The sequence below is a fragment of the Protopterus annectens genome, chromosome 9.part0 (genome assembly GCF_019279795.1).
Source record: "Protopterus annectens isolate FY-2018-M chromosome 9.part0, PAN1.0, whole genome shotgun sequence".
NCBI lineage: Eukaryota > Metazoa > Chordata > Ceratodontiformes > Protopteridae > Protopterus > Protopterus annectens.
The window spans coordinates 980,893,606-980,910,926 of NC_056743.1; the positions used below are offsets into that span (position 1 = coordinate 980,893,606).

A 17,321-nucleotide genomic window follows, 5' to 3' on the forward strand; every position below is an offset into this window, starting at 1 on the left:
ACTGCTTTGGCCCCAAAATCTCAACCTCCTGCACTTTAGAAGCCATATGGATATTGTAAAGTCCCTGACAGCCACAAATGTTTGAATAAGAAAAAACAAACTGGGAAAGCCTTTAATATGTTTGGGAAGAACGTTTATACATATTCATTGTTAGATCAGTGTTGCAATAGCCTAATCTACGTGGGTTATATCCTGCCAGAATACATGACAACTGACCAGCATCCAAAGCTTTAAGGCACCTTTCATGTGCCCTAACTGCTGAAGAGCCTGATGAGAGCTGTATAAAGTTAATGGTTAGAGCACCAAACTTTCAGAACTTTTTGTCATCAAAGTGTGCTCTTCTTGCAGGCTTCAATTGATTAACCTGTCAGCTAATTCTTCACCAAGGCTTTGCAGATAAGTATTCCTCTTGGAGAACCTTCCAATTTATCATTATTTCTGAGAAAAACTTAACTTTTTCTTTATTGTGCTGTTTTTAGTGGTTGTCATTAAAAATTTTACCTCACAAATGTTAACTTTTATCAGGTTTACTTGTTTGAGGAAAAAACAATTTAAAGTCACAGTTTTTTGTCTGGTATCTTTTGTTGACGTTAAAGGTAGAGGCTTGGTCTTGAGGTTTTGGGAGTTGCTTTTTATGTCAAAAAAATTTTAAAATCCTGTCAGGTGGTTCATCAACTCTTCAGGGCTCTTAGGCACTTTTCTTAGCTAGAACATGGATCAGGCTTTGGGCTGTCCTGTTCTCTTCACCCCCATTTGCAATAAGAAGAAAGTTTTACAGGAATAAGTCTTGCTAACTTCCTCACTTCCACAGGCCAGTGCTTTTGCTGTTACTAACTCATGTTCCTCAGACCGGTCATATTCTCTTGATCCTGCTGGCATTTCCCTTCAAGAAACCACTTAGAACTAAAAGATCGTCATATATCCTGTAACTGTTGAGTTGTTTTCTGTGAGCAGAGGAGAACCAATTTTGTTCGTCTTGGAGAAGGAAATGGTTGATGCTTTACCACAAAGTCGGCACAAGGAGTCTGATTCCCAGGATATAGCCCCATCTTTGAGATGGTCTTTTTCTAAGGAATCTCCTAGGAAAAGAAAATATAAAATTTACCATATGTCTTTTCCTTCTTTATCTATAATGGGCAGGTAAGATTTTCAGGATTTTAATAAGGGCTTATTTCAATGCTTTCATTCCTAAAAATATTCCCCTGTCTTTCAGATACTGATTCCCAGTCTGAAGGACAGGAATTGGACTGGGGTTGTTTTTTTTTTTTTTTTCATGTTGCTTATGGCACAGGAATGGGATTCAGTTTTTGAGGAAAGTGTTTTTTTTCCAGATTTTCACCACAAAGAGTTATCTATTTCTGAAACTATAGCCAAAAAGAAAAAGTTGTTTCATTTGGAACAGATTGAAATTCCAGTATCCCAGTGAAAACGTTAGGACTTATTACAACTGGATTTTCCTCAGCCTGCAGATTTTCCTGCAATTTTGCAGCATTAGAAGAAGATATTTTCTTGACTGCTTGGTGCATGCTTGACATTTAACCCCTTGCCCTTAAAAAATCTTCTAGATATATAAAGTTCCACAGAGACACAGATATCTATTTTCAAATCCCAAATAAAATCCTTCAGTTATTTATATGACAAAACCATCTTTTGCCAAACATCTTGCAAATGATAACCCTATTCCTTCTGACAAGTATGGGAAAACTTTTGATAGATTTGGCAAAAAAGCAGTTAGTTTAGCCTTCAGAGCTCTGAATTGTCAGGTTCATAAGTGAAAATTTATGCTTGCTTCTTTTTGAACATTTAAGACGTTAACTGCTAATCTCTCTTCTGCATCTATTTTGCAGGTAACAACACTCTCAAAAGTGTTCTTATTACTGCTGGTGGCTATATCCATAGCAGCTGCTACTGGATCAGAAATGAGGTTTACTTGCTTAAATGCACAAAATTTACCCAAAGATGTCAAAGCAAGATCTTAATTGCTCTCAAAGAAGTATTGGTTGGGCCCTCTTCTGCTAAGATCCTTAAAAGATTTGTTGGAAGAGAGAAGTTAATTCAAAGAGTCACTCAGATTTTGCAACCCTTTTTCACAGATTTTAATAGCAACCTTCCTTCCAGTTCAGGATCATTTTATAGGAAAGAGAACAAAATAGTCTTAGCAAGGTTTAGGCAAATAGAATTTCAAAAAGCAGTGATAGGAAGGTTCAAAAAGAAGGGGTGAGCCTTCCAGAACAAAGGACAGTCCCAAACTGCAGACTGACTATATGCCCCATTCAGGCATCCTCCCTTCTGTCCCTGACATCCCATTAAATCTTTCCCTAATTCTAGGGCTTTATGTACATAAATGGCATCAGACAGCTCCAGACAAATGTGTTCTGAAAGTCATTCAAAAAGTCTGCAATTGGTAGTGGGAATTCTTTCCTTCTTTTCACTGAACTACTCTATCAAACCCAACTTCTGATGATGATGTCATTTTCCTTCTTCTTCAGCTGTTGGGTTCGGATTCAATCCTCGGATCCAACTCTGCTGTTTCTTCCAGATCATAGAACACTTGAACTCTCAAGCTCCTCCCTTTACCCTTAATGCCGTAGTCAACTAACATATCTGCAGATCTAGTTTGCTGCCATAGCATTTGGATGTAGATTGCAAACTCGAGTGTGGGTTTTTGAAAGTTTGTGAGTTTAACTTCTATTGTTATCCATTTACTTCCATTATTAGTATACTTTTATTCTTATTAAACTTATTATTCTTAGTGTATTTGCCTAATTGTTATCCCTTTACTTCCCTTATTAGTATACTTTTATTCTTATTAAACTTATTATTCTTATTGTATTTTTCTAACTGCAGTGGTGGTGCTGTGGTAGCATTGTCACCTCACGGTAAGACGTTGTCCTGTTCGATTCTCAGCTAAAGCGTCTTCTGTGTGGAAACATAAGTGAATGGGCGTACCTTCGTTGAAGGTTGTGCGTGAGGGCTGGCAACTTGGCATGTAAAAATCTACTGCCAATCATTAGCGGACCGGAGTTCTGCTGTGGAGACCCCTGACCGGGAAAAGCCGAAAGACACAACATTCTTATTGTATTTGCCTCTCTTTAACCCCTATTATTCTTATTGTATTTGCCTCTCTTTAACCCCTTTTTCCAGCTTATAAGCTTCATCTTCTTTTTGTACTCTTAGTGTAGTTCTGTTACCATAGTTGTCATTCTATCCCCCTCTTGTCAGTATTCTATCACCTTTTTGTAATTAACATTACTAGTTTCCTGTCATACCATCGTTGATACCTTCTGCTACTTCCCCCTTTCAACTATTTAAAAAAAAGTAAAACTTTCTATCAGTCCTTTCAGATTCTGTCTACCTTACTTAAAAATGTCAGATAAGCCTTCAGGTTTTAAAACGTGTGGCGTGTGGCCACAAACTACCAAACCTTGACGCATATTCAGAATGTGTGTACTGTCTAGAACCAAGACATTTAGTTATGGATTGCAACATGTACCAGGGATTCAACTCTGTGACTGATCGGAAAAACAAATTAATCCTTTGGGGCTTGCTGCCTTCAAAATCTTCACCAGTTAGGGAGCTTGGCTGCAACTCTCTCCTTAGGTGGTTTGCCTGTGGGACAATGGGAGCCAACGATCCATAAGCCTGCCTCGTTAAATCCATCGGTTTCTACTTCTCTCAGGCATTCTGTTTTCGAGGTAGTGGAGAGAGCTTTCTTTATACCTAGAGTTCGGACTTCCCTACCCTTCTCTACTCCGACTTTCCAATCCCATTTGATTTTGCATCCAGAGCCTCAGTCACCCATTCCACTGGGACAGCCAGCCCAAACCAGTCTCCAAGCCACCCAGCAGGGTATCGTTATGTTTTCTGATACCTCCCCAGAACACCACACCAAGGATGTCCCCCCCAGAAGAAGAAGAAGTGCAGAAGGAGGCACTTAGACTTTCCTCAAGAGTCTGCCACTGCAGACACTGATTTTGATGAAAAGTAAGGGTCCCCCAGATCACCAAACAATGATGTCTTAGTTGAAGACATCTTAGAACTCCTAAAACAAGGAGGTGGTTGGTCACCCGATAACTGTTCCCAAGAGAAATCAGTGTTTTTGCAGACCTTCAGGACTGGTCCTTCTACATCCTAGGTGACTCTGCCCACCAATGAGCTTATAGATTTAGTCTATCGATGGACGTGGAAGGAACCAGACATAACTGATCCAGTCCCTAAGAGACCAGACAGGATTCTGGCCTAAAGATAAACCACACTGGAATAAAGTAGTACCCATTGATGCCATGGTCATAGTGACAGCCACTAGAAAGAAACTGGCAGAGCAAAGTTCCTCCCTCTGTCCACTGCCCCCAAAAGAGATTCTATGGTGCAAGACAGGTATGGGAAGTGTATCTGTGCTTCAGCATCCTTTGCTTTTAGGTTGCTGACTTATTTGACACATTTAATGAGACTTCAGTGGGATTTGATCATAGAACTTTCCAAATATTTCTCTGGAACCATATCCTCTGAGGTAGAGAGTACTATTTCCTTGCAGTTGGCTACCCTAGAGTCTGTTTCAAATTCATCCATGAGGCATATCTCCCATGTGGCTGAAGGGACCTTATGGGTAGCAGGTTCAGGCATTTCCATAAGAAGACATGCCTGGATGTGCTTATGTGATTTTATAGAACCCTTCAAATCTTCTTTTGTCGGTGCTTCCTTTGATGGAACCTCCTTGTTAGGCCCCAAAGCGAAAGACACTCTTCAGGTACAAGCAGGAAGGGAAAAGCCTGTCTGCTGTGGATGTACATTTTTCAACTCCTCTACAGACCTTTTCTAGGAACCAACGAGGTGGAAGACAAGTACGGTTCAAGAAATCCCAGGACCCCTTCCAATATCCATGTGGAGACAGTTCCCCCAGGGACAGAGGGAGAAACTGAAATGGAAGACGCCATCCCCTTGGCAGAGGTGGTTTGAATAATCAGAGATCCAGGGATACTTTCTCTGACAGATCCTTTGAGTGCTCCTGAAAGGAGGCCCGACTGTTCATGTCTGGTGGCAGTCGGGGGTCATCTGCCCTGCACCAGAGAGCCTGGCTAGAAATTGCAAGATTCATGGGTGCAGAGGATTATATCCAGAGGTTATATTATACCATTTTCCCATCCACCCCATTAAGTTCTGCAAATTTCCCTGATGTTCCACCCAGTCAGTGGGATGCAGCAGCACAAAAAATAAACAGCTACTAGAAAAAAAAGAGCCATCCAAGAGGTCCCCACAGACCAAAGAGAGAGTTCAGGACATATTCAGGATTCTTTATAGTGCCATAGAAGACAGGGGACTGGAGACCAGTCTTGGATCTCAACAAACTAAATCAGTCGGTACAGCATACAAAGTTTTGGATGGTCATGATTCAGTCCATTCTGCCTTTTCTGCACAAAGATGACTGGATGTGCTTGATAGATCTTCAAGATGCTTACTATCACATCAAAATAAACAAATGCTTTCAGCTGGGAGCCAGTCATTATCAATTCAGAGCAGTGCCCTTTGGTCTCACCACAGCCCCCATGGTGTTTACCAAGTGCAGGACAGTAGTTGCATCTCACTTGGGACTGCAGGGATTCTGAGTGTTTCCTTATCTGGATGACTGGCTCCTGACCACTCTAACCAGGTGTGATGAGGTGAGGTATTGACAGCTATGCTAGTAGAAGTAGGGCAGTGGATGTGTAACATATGCTAGCATAGCTAGCTGGAATTTTGTAAATAATTATATCTTATTTGTATATCAAACTGATTTGTACAGGTGCTTGTGTTGAAAATATATTTGTAAAGCTGCTTGTGTTAAAAATGTACCAACAGTGGGGCCTGCTGGACAGAAATGAAATACACCTCTATGTCAATTTGTATTGTAAGTATTGAAATGAATATATTGCAACAGACAATACTGAAGAGAAGTTAATCTCATTCCAGCTAACTTTAAAAATAGTCTGAAATTAAATTACCTAGTTGAGGAAATAAAGATTGTAGCTTACAGCTCTGATTGTAGCCAGAGACGAAATGTCTATGAAACCCAGGGCTAGGAATTCTACTGTATTGTCCTTAGGGTGAACTAATTGCTACCCTGAAAGGGTGGACGTTTTCATGTTTTATAGCTTCCAGATGTTATAGCACATCCAGCAAAGCTCTTTGCTTGTGTATGGTAAGACATATGTGCAAGATTGTAGTTCAGTTTCTAGTAACGGGGGTAGTGTGGGAACCAGAATTCAAGTGACCAGAGGTATGTGATGTGATTCTGTAATTCAGCACTGAAATGATGTTTTAATACCAGATAAGACAGATGTCTCAGAGCTGTCTGTTTTTGAAATTTGACAAAGAAGGACCAGTCATCTACTTCATCTTACCATACCCTAGTAAGTGAACTAGGGAATGGTAATTCTTTAGTTAGTCAGGAAAATATAGTCGGATTAGTTAAGTATTGTTCTCCTGTATATGGGTGAACCTTTCCATTTGTGTTATTTTTAATATTTCCCTTGATTGAAACTCTGGTGCTTATTGTAAATAGATATTTAGTATTATAGGTTCATAGGTGCATAGGATGGTGCTCGGCTATCAGCCCTAGGGCCTATACAAGTCTAGCCATAACAATTCCCTGGCTATTTCTTTCCACAATATTTACTTCCCTGGATCCCTGTCTAGCAGCGTGACTGATGTGATCCCTGGGGTGAATTTCCTATCTCACATCCAGTCGTCAAGGTTCCTTTTGAAGCGGGCCAAAGAGGCACTCTGCTTGACATGTATAGGCAGTCTGGGGAGTCTGGGGAGTCTGTGGGTCAGGAGCCTATTCCTCCAGCATGTTTTGTTCATTGTGATGACAAGGTTTAAATGCCTGGAGTGTGCGGCTCTGAGGGATTGGGATTTTTTCAAGTGTAGCATTTCCAACAGCTCTGGGTTTGACATGGCCTTGTATGTTAAGCAGAAATCACCTCTGAGTAGACGATATGTGACCGAGTATAGCTGGAGTTTTTTCAGACGGTCAGCATAGGGCATCTGCTTTAGGCCTGTGATTCTTTTAGTGAGGTATTTCTGTGGTCTTTCCAGTTGTTGCAGATGTCTTGAGAGGTACATACCAAACGGGGTGTTGCATTCTATAATGGGTCTAATAAGGGATGAGTACAGTGGGACAATGACCTCCTTTTTTCTGGATGAAAATCCCTTTGACAGTTGTGGCGATGTGGTTATCGAAGTGAGACCACTGTCCACCTGTGTCCCTAAGTCTTATCACACTTTCAGTGTTTAGTGTACTGCCACCTATGTGGTAATTCACATGTTCATGTTTTTTCCCAAAGGGGATAACTATATATTTCTTGGCATTAAGCTTGAGCCCATGGCTCTGGCACCAAGCATCTGTTTCTGTAAGGCCCTTTTGTAGAATATCCACATCATTTGGGGATTCAGTAATGGCTCCCAGTTTGCAGTCATCTGTGAACTTTGTTAGCCAGAGTCCCTTAGTGTTGGCCTGTACTTCAAAGACGTAGATGCCAAACAAGAGTGGTCCCAGGACTGAACCCTGAGGTACTTCACTTGTCTGGAGCTGGATTTGGAGTCAGCTACTTTTACAGTCTGGGTTCTGTCAGTAAGCCAGTTGGCAACCCATCGAGTGACGTAGGGATTTATGCCCAGCTTAGTAAGTTTATCTATGATTCCAGAGTGGGGGATGGTGTCGAAGGCCTTGGCGAGGTCCAGATAGGCTATGTGGACTGCCTTACCCTCGTCCACAACCCTGGAGACTGATTCGAAGAAGTCAATCAGATTCAGGAGACAAGATCAGCCCTTCACGAACCCAAACTGCATGGGGTCCAGTGTTTGAAGGTTGCCAATGTCTTTGTTTATAAGTTCCATGATAATGCTTTCCATGCCCTTGCAGATCAGGCTCATCAGACTGATGGGACGGTAGTTCCCAGGATCCAAGGTGGATTCCCCCCTTGTGGAGTGGGATAACTGTAGCTGTGCGCCACTCAGTGGGCATGAAGCCTGAGGTGAGGCTATGATTAAACATGACACTTAAGTGAGGTGCCAGTTCATTTTGTAGTTCATGTAGTACACAGTCAGACTCAGCATGCTTGGTCAAGGCTAACAGGTTATCAGGATTGGTATTTTTTTCACTTGGGGTGGGTCTGTTGTGGTTAAACAGCATTTTGATCTCAAGGGCCAGGGCCATGTGGCCAGGTTTGGGGCCAGTTTTGTCAACCTTTGCTTCAGTAGTGGCATAGAACGATAAAGTCCTGACTACAACCCAGGCAACCAGATTTCAATTAGCAGCTCTGTTTCTTAATAGTGCAGGCTGGGAGGATGGCACCAAACACTCTGATATCTGGCTGGATGATGGCCCTTCTAGGCGACTACTGCCATAAGGGATCTGAGGGAAGATCCCCAACCTCAAGGGACTGAATGGGTTTGAGTTTGATAGGGGTTGGTGTAGTGTTCAGAGAGACACAAGGAATAAAAGGCACATAGAAAAATTGCCAGGTTTTTAATCCTGCTGGCTACTAGTTTCAATCCTCAGATCTCAACTTTGTGTTCTGGGTCAATGCACACCATAGCATTGACACTATTCCACTTAGTGCAGCAACCCTCCCCATTACTGTTAGCATTTTGACCTTGTATGGAAGTCTGGAAACCCACTAATAATGGAATCCTCCCATCTCCTTCCCAGATAAGATAGGAAGACTGTCACTGGTCAGATTCCTCAACTTTCACCTTTTCAGACATATCCCCTCCCAAGGCATGGAAAGAAGCACCAATTCAAGGAGGACACATTTAATGGGTGGAATCCCATGTTCTAGTCATTGACATCGAGGAGGTATTACTTTTTCTATCCACCATATGGTTCCAGATTTGTGGAAATATTAGAACAGAAAACAAGATAGTACCAAGACCCACATGTTCTACCTTCTAGTCCCCAGTCGTCTTCCTAACCGATTCCCCCAGTCAACAGAATGGTTTGGCTGGTGTGTAGACATGTAGGAAAGTTTTGATGTTGTATTGCATAGCCTGGGGAGACTGGGCAGAATCCATCACCCTCCCAAGGACAACTGGATGGAGACACCCAAGCTGGATTACATTATGCTAGAAGCAGGCCTGAAAAAAAGCTCCTAGTCTACAGACTCCAGATTTCTGTCCACCAGAGTGGTAGACAGACTTTGAAAGCACATTTACTTTGTTGTTTACCTTTAAGATGGTAAACCCTGCATCATGTATGCTCTGATTTCAGTTAAGGTTGGCTGAAGAAGTGAGTCACTTGTTGGAAGAGTTGCCAGATGGGGACTTGAAATCAAGCTGCAGTTTCAGCTGGTAGCAGTCTGTTTGATTATGAACCCCGCTATGTGCCTTGCTCATAATTCAGCAGATGGTTAGGAAGACTGTTGAGGGTCATATTCCTCAACTTTCACCATTTCAGACATATCCCCTCCTGCTGTAAGAGTGTCAGGCACCAGTTATTGCTCCATCATCACTACTGGCTGCACCCAACCAATTTTACCAGGATTTGTAGGTGATCTTTGGGTGCACCCTGTGATAACATAGCAAGGTGTGTGTGTGTGGGTGTGGGTGTGTGTGTGTGTGTGTGTGTGTGTGTGTGTGTGTGTGTGTGTGTGTGTGTGTGTGTGTGTGTGTGTGTGTGTGTGTGTGTGTATGTGTGTATGTGTGTGTGTGTGTGTGTGTGTGTGTGTGTGTGTGTGTGTGTGTGTGTGTGTGTGTGTGTGTGTGTGTGTGTGTTTCAGTAAAGTCATTCCCTGAGAATACAGAAAAAAAGGACAAATCCTTCTTGGCTGTTGGGATGACAATCATACCCTTCCTACTCTCTGTTTTGTAGGACTCGAGAAACTCAGGTCAGATGTTGAGACATGGGCAATACCAACATTGGAGGCTCTGCTAGGAAACAAACACTGCAACACCTTCCAGAATGGTTGCCAGCTCTGTCACAATGGTAATCATCATCAGCATGTGTTCCTTTGTCCACCTTGTAGTGGATACCAGATTAATCTCTGAAGGCTTGCCATCTTCTCTCTCTTCCTGAAGACTTGGCATTCTCGAGAGAGAGAGGCACGGGATTCATTTATCCTTCCTCTTGCCCGGGTATGATATCCAGAGGTTTCACAATACCTTACCCCAACACCCCTCTTTCTCCCTACAAGATATCCTCTCCCTTCAGAGGAGAAATGCAGAAAGAGGTTCTATACCTTTTAGTAAAAAAAAAAAAAAAAATCCAGGAGTTCCCACTTTTTATCAAAAAAGATGCATTTTTGTATTACTCCTGAGTACTTCAGGGACATTATTATATTGCGGTGGTGGTGTTGTGGTAGCGTTGTCGCCTCACAGTTAGACGTTGCCCATTCGATTCTCAGTTAGAGCATCTTCTGTGTTGCGACATGCGTGAATGGGCGTTCCTTCGTTGAAGGTTGTGCGTTAGGCCTGGCAAGCCAGCACGTACAAATCTACTACCAATCATTAGCGGACCTGAGTTCCGCTGTGGCAACCCCTAACCGGAAAAAGCCGAAAGACACAAACAAACTTCAACGACATTATTGATCTAATAGACTTCAAACATTCATTCCAAAAGAAACCTTTCATGTGGTCATGATGCATTGTGTCCTTCCATGTCTGTCAGAAGGAAACTGGATGTGATCTTTGGACTGCTGGGATACCTACCTTTACACAGAAATTGCAAGGGAGTTTAGGAGTTTTTTTGCACTTCTGAATAGGAACCTGTTGCTACCAGTTCTGGGCAGTCACATTTCATCTCACATCAGCCCTAATAGCCATACACAGTTGTGGTCTAGTATTTCAAGTACTGTAGTCTGGCTCAGAGGGTGAAGGCTCCAAGCTGTTAATGAGCATCTTCCTGTCATCCAGACTTTGATTCTCCCAGTTTCTACCTTTAAACTGTTTTGCTCTGAGCATGTCACTTAATCACAGATTGCTCCCGAATCACCCCTAAGAAGTGACAGTTGTGTCTAGTGGGCCTACCTGGTTAACAAATGGAAAAAAAAAAGGTTTGAACTTGCTCCTGTCCCTTTGCTAAAAAGTGTGAAGGTTAGAAATGGGTTGCGTTAGTGAACTGTTTCTTTTTTATTACTAATCACATTCCAGGGAAAGACGGTTCCTCAGTGGGCTGGCTCTGCTGCTGCTTTTGCTAATGCTGTGTAAGTGGTTTCTCAACCTGGTGGTAGTCAGGAATATTTTCCAGTGTAGTGGGAAGCTTTGCTTTGACCTATTTACATCAATATCCAACACTGACTCTGACAACTTTTATTCCCTTCTGCATATTCCACCCTGCATGGTGCTACCCCAGAGGCATGTTTATGCAGATTTGGTCCCCAGAACTTTTTTTCCTCTTTTCCTTTATTTCCTGACATCCAAAATTGATTCAGAAAATTAGATAATACCATGCCAAGGTCATTGTATTAGTTACCTACTGGCCTTAGCAGTTTGTTTTTTCTCTCTGTGCTTTGGCTTCATCATCTGGAGAAACCAATCTGTCTGAAATGCTTGAAAAATCTGCTGAGACATCTACCAAACAAGTATCGGTCTAACCCCACATGGTTACTGCATTTCCGTTAGTAGCTAAGGACCCTTCATATCTTTACAGGGTGATTCAGCTCCACATCTGCCTAGAGTCGGAGCACTTGGGAAATATGCAGAAGTAAATAGACTAATTTTGCTCTTCAAGCCTCTCAGAAAACGTTAGATTCATTTACAGATTTTTTTACTGTCTGTACTAGACTGCCTAGTTTATGTTCATAGGTTCATAGGTGTGTACTAGGCTAATGGCCCTGGAGCCTTTACAAGCCTAGCCCATAGGATTACCCTGGCATCATGCCACCCGACCGTAGTTCCCAGTGCCTCTGTCAAGTAGAGCCACTGGAGTGATCCCCGGGGTGAATTTTCTATTTCACATCCACTCATCAAGATTTCTTTTGAAGAGGCCAGTGAGTTTGACATGTATGGGAAGTCTATTCCATAAAATGGGCAGTCTCTGAGCTATAAACCTGTCCCTCTTGCATGTTCTGTTCATTGTGGTAATGAGGTTGAGGTCTCTGGAGTGTGTGGTGCAGAGGGATTGGGATTTCTTTAGATGTAGCATTTCTAATAGAGCTTTGTCAGACATGGCTTTGTAAGTCAAGCAGAGATCGCCTCTAAGTAGGCAATATGAGACAAAGACTAGTTGGATTTTTTTTAGTCTGTCCATATTGGACAAGTGTTTAAGGTGTAGAATCCTCTTTGTGAGGTACTTTTGCGGCCTCTCCAGTTGTTGCAGGTGTCTAGTGAAGTACATGCCAAATGGGGCATTGTACTCGATGATTGACCTAATGAGAGAATAGTAGAGGGAGACAATGACCTCTTTCTTCCTGGATGCAAAACCCTTAGTAATGAGATGTGCCACATTGAAGCACTTTCTGACCACAGTGGCAATGTGGTGGTCGAAAGAGAAGTTGCTGTCAACCTGTATTCCCACATCTCTTATAACTCCTTCTGTGTTCAGTGGACTATCATCGATGTGGTAATTCATGAGAACTGTATTTTTCCCAAAGGGGATGATGACACATTTTTTGGCATTGAGCTTAAGGCCATGGTTCTGACACCAGTCATTGGTCTCAGTGAGGCCTTTCTGTAGGATGTCAACATTGCTTGGGGAGTTAATAATAGCTCCCAACTTGCAATCCTCTGTGAACTTTGACAGCCAGAGTCCCTTTGTGTTGGCCTGGACTTCAGAGAAGTATATACCAAACAGGAGAGAACCCAGGACTGAACCCTTTGGGACTCCACTTGTGACTGGTTGGCAGTCTGACGTGGAGTCAGCTACTTTCACACTGTGGGTTCTATCTGTGAGCCAGTTTGCAACCCACCTAGTGATATAGGAGTTGATGCCTAGCTTACTGAAATTTTCTATGATTCCTGAGTGGGGAATGGTATCAAAGGCCTTGGCCAGATCAAGGTAGGCTGTGTGAACCACCTTGCCTTCATCCACAGCTCTGGTGACGGACTCAAAGAAGTTGATCAAGTTGAGCAGGCATAATCTATCCTTCACAAAACTAAACTATGTGGGATCCAGGGTTTGGAGATTCCCTAGGTCCTTGTTTATTAGGTCCATGATGATGCGTTCCATACCTTTGCATATCAGACTCATTAGGCTAATGGGACGATAGTTCCCAGGGTCTGTAGTTGCTCCTACTTTGTGGAGAGGGATGACTGTGGCAGTGCGCCATTTGGTAGGGGCAAAGCCTGAGGTGAGGCTGTGATTGAATAGGGCACACAGGTGAGGTACCAGTTCACTCTGTAGTTCCCGTAGAACACAGCCAGGGATATTGTCAGGTCCCATAGAAGCTGTATTCTTGGCCTTAGACAGTGCTGTTCAGCAGTAATACTGGGTGTCTGGCAATCTACTGTTACTCTGATAGGTCCTTTGGGAGGGGAGAGAGGGGTAATGTTGGCATTGAATCTGTCGGCCAGTATATTGGCAATATCTGTTGGCTTGGTATAGGACGTACCATTGTGCAGTAGATCAGAGCAAATCTGGGTATTGCCATGGAGATTCTTTACATAACTATAGAAGGCCTTGTGGTTGTCTTTACTATCTGCTGCAATTCTGTTTTCATAACTAGCTTTAGAGGATTTGATGGGGGATCTCAACTTTTTGTTGAGGCTGATAAAGGAGTTTTTCCAGTCTTGGGACTTCACCTTATTCCGCATCAGTTTCCTCCTTTTGTTGTAGAGTTTGTTTATGACAGGGGTCCACCAGATTGGCTTCCTGTTTTTGGAGGAGAGTGTCTTGGTTCTTTTGGGTATGGCGGGATCCATGCATTTGTGTACGTGTTCGTACAGTGCATTGGTGTATGATTCGGCAGTCATGCAACTATTCTCCATTTGCATGGGTGCTGTGAAGTTAGCCACCTCTGTTTTTAGGAGCCCAAAGTTAGCTTTGGAGAAGTTTTTCATGGTGGTTACCTTTATTGGCGATGGGGTGGGTGGGAGGTGATTAGTTTGTGGTTGGATCTAACCAGGGAGGAGTTGACTATTGGTGTAGAGCAACGGTTGCCCATGTTAGTAATGATCACGTCAAGGATGTTGCTACCTCTAGTGGGAATAAGAACAAGCTGGTGCAGGGCATTGGAATTAATGAATTCCAGGAAACGCTGGGCAAGTATACTGGTACATGAGTAGTTTTCCCAGTTAATGGAGGGGTAGTTGAAGTTGCCTAGTATGAGAGTGTTAGGTTGGACCCTAATATTCTCCAGGGTGCTTAAGAACGTGGAGTGTGAGTCTTGGGACATGGTTAGGGACCTATAGCAGGCTATGACCTGAATCTCTGTCTTCATTTCTGATTTGAGCTAATCTTCCATTAAAGTATACTTAGTAGCCACTTCCATCTTTCCATTCTGTAAGGCCTTTAAAAAACCAAAACAACTTATACAGTCTCGATACTGTCTCTCCTTGATCTGTACTTTTTCTTGGGGATGTTAAATTTTCTCATATTTGAAATGGTAGCAAATACATTGTTTTACAGAGAGTGGGTGTCCTTAGAGAGAACAACTTCAGTCAATATGTCTGTCTTCCCAGAATATTCTAACATAAGTGAGTACTGATGCTTTGCATGGACATGCATAGGCAACTTCGATTCTGTTAGGACAGAACCAAATTGAATAGGAAGGACTGCATACTGTTTTTATTATTTTTCAACAAAAAAATGCAGGTGCCAAGGTTTTAAATGTTAGTATAGCTAAGTGGTTATCCAGTTGCATTAAGGTCTACTTCATGTAGTATAGCAAACCTTTCACCATCCATACTGGGCATGTTCCTGAGAGATACCAACCAGGAGGGTAAGACTAAGGTCTTTCTTCTTTCTGTCATGAGGATTCACAGATCACTTCAGATATGAAAGTTATCTATGTACAGTATTGCTAGGTCTTAATGATATGCTGCTTCCTTGTTGATATTTTCACTTACCTTTTACCTACTTCAATGAAGAGGAGGCCTGACAGTCTTACTGGGTGGTGGTGGTGTTGACAGTTTTTGTCAAGTGCTTCATCTGTGAGCATGGACAGTAAGATATCTGGCAAAGATAGCACCAAGGAAAGCATGGAGGAGAAAGGGGAAGAGCTTGCAGCCTGGGAAGTTATCTGCAGCGAGTTTCTAGGGCCTAGGGTAGCCTTAAGTCCCATCTGTCAGCAAGAATGCAGTGGATCACTCAAATCTAGGATTGTGGTAAGTACAGAATTTTTGTTTACTGTGAGTAAATTGCACTGCTATACTTTCTTCTAATACGCTGGAAAGAAATTGATTCCCTCAGCCTACATTGCCTCTGTGACTTTGAGCAAGTCACTTAACCAGACACTGTTCCCAGGCTGAATCTAAAAGAGGTCCATATAGATCAGTGTCCTGTGCCCCAGAAAACAAATAAATATATACAAAATGAATGAATAAGTAAATACGTAAATAAAGTTGAAAAAATGCTAGACCTGCACGTTCTTCCATTTTATTTTTCTTACTAACCTTTGAGTTTTGTTTGTAGGGTGCATGCATTTCTAGAACAGTGGGGTCTTATCAATTACCAAGTAGATGTTGAAAGCCGTCCCACTCCAATGGGACCTCCACCTACATCACACTTTCATGTCCTTGCTGACACGCCATCTGGTCTAGTACCACTACAGCCCAAAACACCACAGGTAAGAGATGTTTTTGTATCTCATACACCTATATTTATGTATTCATAAGGTACTTTTCTGAAATGAGTACACTACATTTTAAAAAAATGTTATAGCTTGTGAATGGTGATTGCTTGACATTGTAAGGCAAAGCACAATGAACTGCCTATAGAGAGACTAACATATGTTTTTTTCTGAGGATTGCTACTGCAGTGTAATTTATTACAATTGAGAATTAGCTGCAAATGGATGTCTGTTTTTCTAGTGTGGTTTCTGTGATTAAGCTAGTCTCCTTCCCCCTCTACCTTGACTATCAGAAAAATCCTCAGTTGAAATCGAAAGCAGCCTGCACGATCTTTTTTTTTTCCATGAAACAATTAATCATCAGTATGCTCATTACTTCTTTGCAGCTTCCAGATCAGGGTAATAAGCAGTCCAGTTTCAGGAAAGTGTTTTCTACCTTATTTGCTGTGTTTACCTTTTATTTTTAATTGTGAGCTGGTTTTGAATTTTGAGGATCTTTCCAAGTCCAAAGACATAACCAGAAAAGATCACGATAAAGTACATCTGTGGGCCAAAAAACCTTCTCTTGCAGTTTGTTTGGCTACAAGGAAAACTGTTCAGTTTCTTTTTTTTTGAGCATTGTACCAATTTTTTTATGTCAGAAAATCAGTTTCCATTGAGCTTGAAACCTCTGGGCCCTCCTCAAACTCAAGAAGCTTTTAGCAGTTCACTGCCTCATATTGCAGTGGGTTAAAGCCCTAACTGCACCCCACATGACCAGCATTTGACTACTGGGATGGATGCTGAAGGAACTGGACAGTGGAGGATGGGAGTGAGCAGACGATGCTGGCAGGGCTGTTCTGGGGAGATGCAGCCTGGGTCATTGCATTAGTGATACCTGCGGGAATACTGGGGATTTCCATAGCACAATAAGCCTTGTCGTGCACACACATCAAGCAGTGTGCTGCTTGGTTGGGAATTTGCTCACTTGCCGAAGTATGTGTGCATGTCTGGAGGCAACAATAGAGGGGTTTGCAGACCGCTGTTGGTGTGGGGGGATAGCATAGTTCACACAATCTAAATATTGTCCTGTTCCATAATACCTGATTCTGAGCCACAAATTTTAAGCCCCATGGATGAATGAATGGAACAACTGGGTGAAGGAGCCATTGGGTTGATCCTTTGGGGAGGAGAAGCTTATAGCACAGGTTTAGAGGGTGTCCACCCTGGGTCTATATTACAACGTTAAACTCACAGGAGTCTGACCTTTGTAATATCGAACCCAAATGTTTGAACTATGAAAATAGCGAAGCCACGGCCCACTGATGTTTTTCCCAGGGAAAAAAATTGGTGGGCCATTTTCAGGGCTTTGCTATTTCCTCCACTGTGGTGCGATCTCAGAGTTGGTATATTTAAGTAGGGGGTTGTGGGGGGCAAAGCCCCCCACGTTAGTTTCAGATTAAAGTGTAAGTGTTTTTTTTTTTTTTTTTTTTTTTTTTTGTAACGGAACAGCGATTTTTTTCCCAGGGGGAAAAAATCACTGTTCTGTGTTTTCGTAGTTTTTGGGTTTCGAACTTCATGGTTTGATATTACATCATTTGGACTCTTGTGAGTTCGACAATGTAATATAGACCCGTCCAC

The 17,321-nt window shown here is 42.4% G+C and overlaps 1 protein-coding gene across 1 annotated transcript in view; it reads left to right on the top strand.

Annotated features, from left to right (window-relative positions):
- SMARCC2 (SWI/SNF related, matrix associated, actin dependent regulator of chromatin subfamily c member 2) overlaps positions 1–17,321 on the top strand; it is a 2,789,858-nt gene that overhangs the window by 1,480,066 nt on the left and 1,292,471 nt on the right. Inside the window, exon 17 of the mRNA XM_044083737.1 lies at positions 15,545–15,698. Coding sequence (XP_043939672.1) covers positions 15,545–15,698 — 154 coding nt within the window. The remainder of the gene's footprint in view (positions 1–15,544; positions 15,699–17,321) is intronic.